The following is a 9521-nucleotide window of genomic DNA, read 5'->3' as shown; positions in this document are numbered from 1 at the left end:
GCTTTAGCCTCCCGAGTAGCTGGGACTACAGGCGCACACCATGGCGCCCAGCTAATTTTTGTATTTTTAGTAGAAAATACAAAATTTTCCCCACACAGGCCAGGCTGGTCTGAACTCCTGACATCAAGTGATCTGCCCGCCTCAGCCTCCCATAGTGCTGGGATTATAGGCATGAGCCACTGCATCCGGCCTGAACAGAGCAAGATTCTATCTTAAAAAAAAAAAAACAACAACTAATTTAGTCACTCATTAGTTTGTCTGCTGAGTGATATGATACAATAATCAGAAATAGTGAGATCGATGACATTTTTATCTGTATCTGTATTCTTTTAGAGTCCAATGAGGTGATGGTTTTACCTAAAGGGTTTCAAAGCAATCAGAACATCCACTCATGTAATTGGTAAATTTCACAGGTTAAAACAACTCTGGCTATTTAATGAACCGCTTTTTGTTTGAATTACCTGCCCAGCTAATTCTGCTGAATGGCTGGTAAGCAGGATTGGACACAGATTGTTGTACGTGGTGGTCAAATAGTTCTGGAATCACCTCAATATTTAACTGCAACAAATCAGTAAGGCTATTTAGATGGTGTAATATCAGTCGTTAAAGCTGTTCAAAAAACATATGGGCCTTTATACATGTAAGTAAAGATAAATAATAAGAAAGATAATTATTTCCTGGCAACAAAAAACACACTCACAAAAAAAGGCAGAATAGTAGGGAACACCAAAATTGATAGAATAACAACAGTGCCTGCAATGCTGAGAAGTAAAAAATATATAAGGAGGAGGAGTAAGTTGGTGGTGATGATAAGTACAATTATAATGGCTGGAATGTAGATATTTGCAAGTAAATCTTGAAAGTGATTCTATCAAATGGTGGAGTTTATTCCAAAAAAAAAAGATATCATTTAACTTTTTACCTCAAGCTTAACTCTTTCAATAATGCAAGGATTTATCATGATCAAGTGATGCTTACATCACAGCTTCAAAGAAGAACAACTCCACAGTATACACGCTTCTCTTAAAAATCACATAATTGACTTCATGATTTTATTACTTAATTGAAATACATAGAACAATGAATGACATAGCAAATTAAGTTTTTTCAATGATTTACAATTCAGCCTGATTGGATTTAGCATATTATTAGATTCATTTTGGATTAAACATGAACAAGTTGTTGAAACTGGGCCATGGGGAAATGTTAAAAGAGATGTTCCCAATGAGAGAAAGTATGCAAATAAGAGAGTTTTGGATACCCATGACAAACTTCGGAGATGTTCAGTTCTACCTAAAGCTGACACTATTTTTAGTTACCATGATATTATCTCCTAGCTTTTCTTAAGGAGCAATGGAAACAAGCAATGGAAGTTCTGGAACAGATTTCATCCTTCTAGGGTTTTCTGATCGACCCCAATTAGAGCACGTCATCTCAGTGGTTATCTTCATCGTCTATATTGTGACTCTGGTAGGAAATATGACCATCATTCTTGCATCTTATCTAGACGCCCAGCTCCATACCCCCATGTATTTTTTCTTATCCAATTTGTCCTTTTTGGACCTTTGTTATACAACTAGCATTATCCCCCAGATGCTGGCAACTCAATGGGGTCCAAAAAAATCTATTACTTATGGAGGGTGTGTGCTCCAATTCTTCTTTGTCCTTGACTTGGGAGCCACAGAATATCTCCTATTGGCTGTGATGGCCTATGATCGTTATGCTGCTGTCTGTCAACCTCTTCACTACACCTTAATAATGCACCCTCAGCTTTGCCAGGAAATGGTGTTCACTGCCTGGTTGAGTGGTCTTGCCAGTGCCTTAATTGTTTGCTCCTTGACTTTGAAGTTGCCAAGATGTGGGCACTGGGAAGTGAATAATTTTTTCTGTGAGATGCCAGCATTGATCAAGATGGCTTGTGTCTATTCAAAAGTAATTGAGATTGTTGTCTTTGCTCTTGGAGTGGTATTTCTTTTCGTACCTCTATCACTAATTCTTATCTCATATGGAGTTATCACTCAAGCTGTAATGAGGATCAAGTCAGCAACAAGGTGGCAAAAGGTCCTTAATACATGTGGCTCCCACCTCACAGTAGTAATTCTGTTTTATGGAACAATCATTTATATATACATGAAGCCACAGAATACCATATCCCAAGATGAAGGGAAGTTCTTCACTCTCTTTTACACAATCATCACACCCGGCCTTAACCCTCCGATCTACACTTTACGAAACAAAGATGTAAAGAGTGCACTGAGGAGAATACTGTGGATGAAAAAATGTTCAGCAAAATCATGAATTAGATGGAAGAAAAGTAGAATGTAGAGCACTAAAGAAATGTTGGCATTTATCAAGAGAAGTTAAATCAATTTATCCAAAACCCATTCACGTTCAAAGCCTGATGCTCTTAAATGACAAAAGAAAATTTAGCAAGCTTATGTTTTTACTTTGCTTTACTTCGTTTTTACTTTGTTTTACTGGTAAATACATTCAAAATTTGGAAATCGCTATGCTAGAGAATAAACGACTCCACTTCTCTGCAAATCAGCCATTTCAGAGATTGAAAATCCTCTCTGCAAGTGAAAGATTCCTCACATCTACAGTGCCCTTGCTATGTTATTTCAAAGACAGTAAGTCACAGCCTACATGAAGTAATTGAGTGGGAGGATGGGAGTAATAAGGGTTTGGGATCTCTCTTCAATCCTTAAACCCTGTGGCTTCTAAATTTCCACAGCAAGAACATCATACCTTTATTTCAAGGTTTTGATTCCTCTTCTTTTTTTTTTACTTTTATTTTAGGTTTGGGGGTACATGTGAAGGTTTGTTACATACATAAACACGTGTCATGGGGGGTTATTGTACATCTTACTGTATCGCTCAGGTATTAAGCCCAGTACCCAATAGTTACATTTTCTTTGCAAGTGACTCTAAAATTGTCAGTTGTACATACCTTGGTAAACATAAAAAATATGAGGGAGGACAGTGAAATCAGAGGCTAAGGAAAGCATGAAGACACTGTAAACTTTATGGTGTCATAACAACTATGGAAGAAAGACAAAAGTATAGAATGATAAAATTGTGGCCACTGAAAAAGAGTATCAATTTTCCTTTGTTAAAAATGAGTGATCCTAAATCTTTCTAGGCATTTATCACTTAAAAACCTTCTATTCAACCTTTTATCCCCTGCTGAAATCTTATCTCAACTGAAAAGTATTTATAAATCTCATCGGTCTATGGCCTATGGTCCCTAAAAACTCTGACCATATAAGTATATGGCATTATCCCATTTTTATTTCGTTATTTGTTTGTATGTCTGTTTGAAGAAGATGCATTAGTAAGCTTTTCAACAATATAGACCTTCTTATTCATGTGTGTTTTTGCTGTGTCTAATCAGTTTCTGACATGAATTACATAGCCAATAAATGTCTATAGAATGATTATGTCAATGCTTTTAATTAAATCTCCATGAAAATGTTATCAAATCTGCAGAATATCACAAATTCTCATTGGGTAATGAATAGTAAAGTAATATATTCAGTTTGTGTTAACACTAAAGATATATAAATCATCTAACCCTAAAATTTAATATATTTAAAGACCTACGATTTAGCAAAGGAAAATATACAGTTTTTCTTTCACATACTTAAAATTATAGAATACATACATAATATTATAGAATATTTACAACATCCTCTATAGGTATATATAAGTATATAATGGAAACTAGGAAATAAAAGAAATAATTGCTCATTATCTCGTATCCCGGAAATAATGACTAAATTTTTTTTAAACTAATTTTCTTTTAAAGTATTGTCACCTATGTTAAAATTTGGTTTAATATTTTGTCTTATTTCTCTCGGTGTATACCTTCATATCAGGGATGATATCACCCCCACAGGGGCAAAATTGATTCCAGGGGAAGTAGCAAAAATCTTTAGTATTACAATGGTTGGTGGTCCTCCAAAGAGCCTCTGCACATAAGCATAATATAACTGTGGCACTAAAATTTTGTTAGAAATGAGACAGCTATAATGAAAAAGTTTCAGAAAACACTTAATTTGAGGCTTTTTCCTATTCGAAAAGATGATTAAAAGAAAGACTCCCTTAGGCCAAACTGATTGACAAGGATATGCACATCTAGGCTCCAATACACAGAAGAATTAGTAAACTTCTAGACTGGCAATTGAAACCTGCATTCAATGATGGTCTTCAGTTTCAGGTTAAAATGCTGGAAATTCCCTGTTATATTGGGGATTTTTTTAAGTTTGATAAAGAAATCATGCCCCAAAGGGGTTTTTTTAATGATAAAATTCTTGAGTTTATAGGATAGCATATAAGAAAAGAAACAACTTGCTGAAAAGTTGAAACTGAAATTGTGCCCCAAAGAATAGGAAACCAATAACTGACAGAAATTCTTGAGTTTGCCAGATAGCAGATAAGAAAATAAATAACTTTCTGAAACTTTCTGAATAACTTTCTGAAATTCCCTCCATTTGTGAGATAACAAAAGTGGCCAAAATTAATTGGAACCAATATGGCCAAATGGAGTTTGCACAGAACAAGCTTGTTAATGTCACACCCAAATTTCCACTGCATGTTTCATACTAACTCCCTTTGAATTTGCACCTGGGACCCATGAAGAGGAATGGAGAGACAACTATGCATTTCTGAGGACTTTCTAGACCTCCCTTTTCCTTCCACCAATCACCTGCTAATTCCAGAATCCACCCGTAAACCTTTTCTAATAAAATCACTATCTTAAAGCCAGCACAGGGAGATACAGTTGAGCTAGATTCCTGTCTCCTTGTTGGTCAACCTATAATAAAAAGCTTTTCTTTTCTTAGAAATCCAGTGTCATAGTATTGGCTTCTAGCACATCCAGCAGTGAGCCCCTTTTGCCTGGTAGCAAAAACATAATATAGTATCAAGAATTTGTGGCCAGACACAGTGACTCAAGCCTGTAATCCCAGCACTTTGGGAGCCTGAGGCAGATGGATCACAAGGTCAGGAGTTCAAGACGAGCCTGGCCAATACGGTGAAACCCCGTCTCTACTAAAAATACAAAAAGTTAGCTGGGCGTGGTGGTGGACACCTGTAGTCCCAGCTAGCTACTAGGGAGGCTGAGGCAGGAGAATGGCTTGAACCCAGGAGGCAGAGGTTGCAGTGAGCCGAGATCATGCCACTGCACTCCAACCTGGGCAACAGAGCAAGACACCATCTCAAAAAAAAAAAGAATTTGCTGAAACAATATCTCATTTATTTCTGGTTGTAGTAGTTACCTACTGCTACATGAACATTTTTTTAAAGAAACAAACAGAACTTCTAGACACAATCAATATAGGTTGAAAATCCCTTATCCATAATTCTGAATCTAAAATGGTCAGAAATGCAAAGACGTAAGAACGATACATTGGACTTTGGGGACTCGGGGAAAAGGGTGGGGGTTGGTGAGGGATAAAACACTACACATTGGGTACAGTGTACACTGCTCAAATGATGGCTGCACCAAAATCTCAGAAATCACCACTAAAGAACTTATTCGTGTAACCAAACACCACCTGTCCCCCAAAAAACCTATTGAAATAAAAAAATTAAAAATTCAAATAAAAAACAAAACTAAAAAGGTCAGAACACTAAATGCTTTCCTTTTTTTTTATTTTGAGTCTCACTATGTTGCCCAGGCTGATCTCAAACTCCTGGCCTCAAGCAATTCTCTCAAGTAGCTGGTATTACAGGTGAGAGCCACCATGCCCAGGTAGAAAACTAAAAGTTTTCGTAACTCTGTTGGCAACAAAACCTGACCTGAACTGATGTAGGACTATTTCTATCTACTCTTTTCTTTCAGTTTTATTAAACAAGAGAAACTGCATGTTAAAAGAATAGAGTTCCTTTTAAGAAAAAATAATATGAGCTATTTATCATTTGTCAGAAATGGCAGATATTTTTTAAAGAGGACACTCACTGTTATCGCTAATTTATAAAACCATAGAGTTTCTTTCAAGTTGAAGATTCAAGAGCAATTAGAACATGTCTGTTTTAAAATATGGTAGTCACTAGGTGTAGCATCAAAAGAAAAACTATCAAAGAATAATAAAACTTTAAACTATTTTTTCTTTTTTCTTTTCTTTTTAACTTAAGTGGATGTGTATTTTAAACTATTTTTATCTAAGATATTAAGTTAACATTTAAAGTGGCCACATGAAAAGATAGGTCACATTTTATGTTCTTGTGAGTCAAATGAAATCCTGAAGAGAAAAAAAAAAAAAAGTTTGTTTTCTTGCTATTCTTTGTACCTTGCTGGCTAGAAATGTTACATGGAATGTGTGAGAGTTCTGGTTCCAAAATGGCTACATAGAAGGAAGCTGGCTTTACTTTTCCTCCACGGAAAACCTAAAACAAATACACGGCGCTGAGATTATCACCAGCAATATCCCAGAACTCAAATATGAGGATGGGACTGTGCCTGTGGCCACAGAGAAGTAAAAAACTTCAAGCAGGCACTATAAGACTCAGACCTCCAAATCTGTGACATCCCTCTCCCAAATCTGCCTGGCACCAAGCATGTGGAAAATTTCCCCAACCTCACCCCCAGTTTCTACACTGGAAAAAGTGAGATTGAAGTGGATAACTAGTTTCCCCACCATCTTGGGTTCCCTGGCAAGAGATCTGTCCCTACCTCAACCCACAGGTTGAGGTACCTAAGTATCTAAAGGGAGAAATATTCCCAAAGACAGCCAGAGAGAAAGTGGGGAGGTGGGACTTCCTTCCCCAGCCCTAGAAACACTCTTCTTTAACTCAGCCAAAGGAGACACCAAATCAGTGAAGCTGGTCAGCAGCACCACACCATAGGAGATATGTTCCCCAGGTTCCCTGAACACAAAATTCTAGCCAGCCTTCCCATCCTATTGGGATATCCCCTGTAAGACCTTCTCCATTTGGGTTTGGCAGTGCTACAGTCATTTACCAGGGCCAACAAACACATGGACTTCAGGCTCCATGTGATGTCAAAAAGAAGGCAAGACCAAGAGGGGAAAAAAAAGCAGATGCTGTCATGCTTTCTGTACAGCCTGCAGAACCAGGAGCTAATTAAACCTCTTTTCTTTATAAATTACCCAGTCTCATGTATTTATGTATTAAAACGGACTAATATACATGACTTCCCCAAACAGACAAAGCAAGGAACCAGTGACTTACCCTAACAAGACAGTGATATGTGAGCTCTCTCACCAAGAATTCAAAATAGCAGTTTTAAAGAAACTCAGTGAACTCCAGGATAACACACAAAAGCAATTCAAAAATTTATCAGAGAAATTGAACAAAGAGATTAAAATAATTTTTTAAAATCAAACAGAAATCTTGGAACTGAGAAATATACTTGCCAAACTGAAAAATTTATTAGAGACTCTCAACAGCAGAATGGATCAAACAGTGGAAAGAATTAGTAAACTCAAAGACAGGCTATTTGAAAATACAGTCAGAGGAGAAAAAAGGGAAAAGAATACAAAGGAATGAAGATCACCTAAATAATATAGAAAAGTACCTCAAAAAGACAAATCTAAGAATTATCCATTCTCAAGAGGGAATTCAGCCAGAGCAAAAGTTAGAAAGCTTATCCAAAGAAATAATAACTCAAAACTTTCCAAACTTAAGAAATATATGGGTATCTAGGTACAAGAAGATCAGAGAACATGAAACAGATTCAACCCAAATAATACCACCCCAAGACATACAATAATCAAATTCTCAAAGGTCAACGACAAAGAGAAGATTACAAAAGTTGGCTAGGTGCCATGGCTCATGCCTGTAATCCCAGCATTTTGGGAGGCCGAGGCAGGTGGATTACCTGAGGTCAGGAGTTCGAGATCAGCCTGGCCAACATGGTGAAAGCCTGTCTCCAATAAAAATACAATAAGTAGTGGGGCATGGTAGGGGGTGCCTGTAATCCCAGCTACTTGGGAGGCTGAGGCAGGAGAATCGCTTGAACCCAGGAGGCAGAGGTTGCAGTGAGCTGAGATAGCACCACTGCACTCCAGCCTGAGCAACAAGAGTGAAACTCAGTCTCAAAAAAAATAAAATAAAATAAAAAATAAAAGCAGCAAAAGAAAAGAAGTAAATAACATACAAAGAGGTCTAATTATTCTGGCAACAGACTCCTCAATGTAAACTATACATGCCAGGTAGATGTGGGATGACATTTTCAAAGTGCTAATAGAAAAAAGAAAGAAAACTGCCATTCAAGAATAATGTACCAGAAAAGTTATTCTTCAAATGTGAAGGAGAAATAAAGCATTTCCCTGACAAACAAAAGTTGAGAATTCACTACCACCAAGCCCATCTTAAAATAAATGGCAAATGGGCCGGGCGCGGTGGCTCAAGCCTGTAATCCCAGCACTTTGGGAGGCCGAGGCGGGTGGATCACGAGGTCAGGAGATTGAGACCATCCTGGCTAACATGGTGAAACCCCGTCTCTACTAAAAATACAAAAAACTAGCTGGGCGTGGTGGCGGGCGCCTGTAGTCCCAGCTACTTGGAGGCTGAGGCAGGAGAATGGCGTGAACCCGGGAGGCGGAGCTTGCAGTGAGCCGAGATCGCGCCACTGCACTCCAGCCTGGGTGACACAGCGAGACTCCGTCTCAAAAAAAAAAATAAATAAATAAATAAATAAATAAATAAATAAATGGCAAATGAAGTCCTTCAATCTAAGAGAAAAAAATGCTAATATGCATAAAGAAAACATTTGAAGGAAAAAAAAACACTGGTAAAATTAAGTACAAGACATACCCAGAATATTCTAATACTCTAATTGTGGTATGCAATCCATTTAAAACTCTAGTATGAAATCTAAAAGACAAACTTATCAAAAACAATAATAGCTACAGTGACCTGCTAAGAGATAGACAATATAAAAATATGTAAGCTGAGACAACAAAAAGTCAAAATGTGGGGGCATAGAGTTAAAGGGCAGGGTTTTGTGGGGCTTTTTAAAGATTTTTGTTTGTTTGTTTCTAGTCTTTTCTTTGTGATCTAAGATAAGTTGTCATATTTGTAAAATATCAGCTGGGCACCATGGCTCATGCCTGTAATCCTAGCCCTTCGGGAAGCCAAGGCTAGCTAATCATTTGAGCTCAGGAGTTCAAAATCAGTCTGGGCAACATGGCAAAACCCCATCTCTACAAAAAATACAAACCTTAGCTGGCTATGGTGGCACGTGTCTGTGGTATCAGCTACTCAGGAGGCTGAGGTAGGAGGACTGCTTGAGTTCATAAGGTAGAGGCTGCAATAAGCTGAGATCTTGCCACTGCACTCTGGGTGACAGAGACCCTGTCTCAGAATAATAAGTAAATAAATAATAAAATAAAATAGCTATAAGATGTGTTTTATAAGCCTCATGTTAACCCCAATGCAAAAATCTATAATAAATACACTAAAAATAAAAGGCAATGAATTGAAGCATTCTACCAGAGAAAATCACTTAACCACAAAAGAATACAGTAGGAAAAGAAGAAAGGAAGAGAGACGTT

At 37.4% G+C, this 9521-nt stretch overlaps 1 protein-coding gene across 1 annotated transcript; it reads left to right on the top strand.

Moving 5' to 3' along the window:
• The first annotated feature begins 327 nt into the window (after positions 1–327).
• On the top strand, positions 328–5781 carry LOC140708846 (putative olfactory receptor 2W6). Its single transcript, XM_073005774.1, has one exon. It carries the CDS (start codon positions 1354–1356, stop codon positions 2296–2298), a length of 945 nt encoding a protein of 314 aa, XP_072861875.1. The 5' UTR covers positions 328–1353; the 3' UTR covers positions 2299–5781.
• The last annotated feature ends 3740 nt before the right edge of the window (positions 5782–9521 follow it).

The sequence above is a fragment of the Chlorocebus sabaeus genome, chromosome 17 (genome assembly GCF_047675955.1).
Source record: "Chlorocebus sabaeus isolate Y175 chromosome 17, mChlSab1.0.hap1, whole genome shotgun sequence".
NCBI classification, from domain to species: Eukaryota; Metazoa; Chordata; class Mammalia; order Primates; family Cercopithecidae; genus Chlorocebus; species Chlorocebus sabaeus.
Note: the sequence above shows the minus strand (reverse complement) of the source record. Positions and strands in the feature narration are given on the sequence as shown.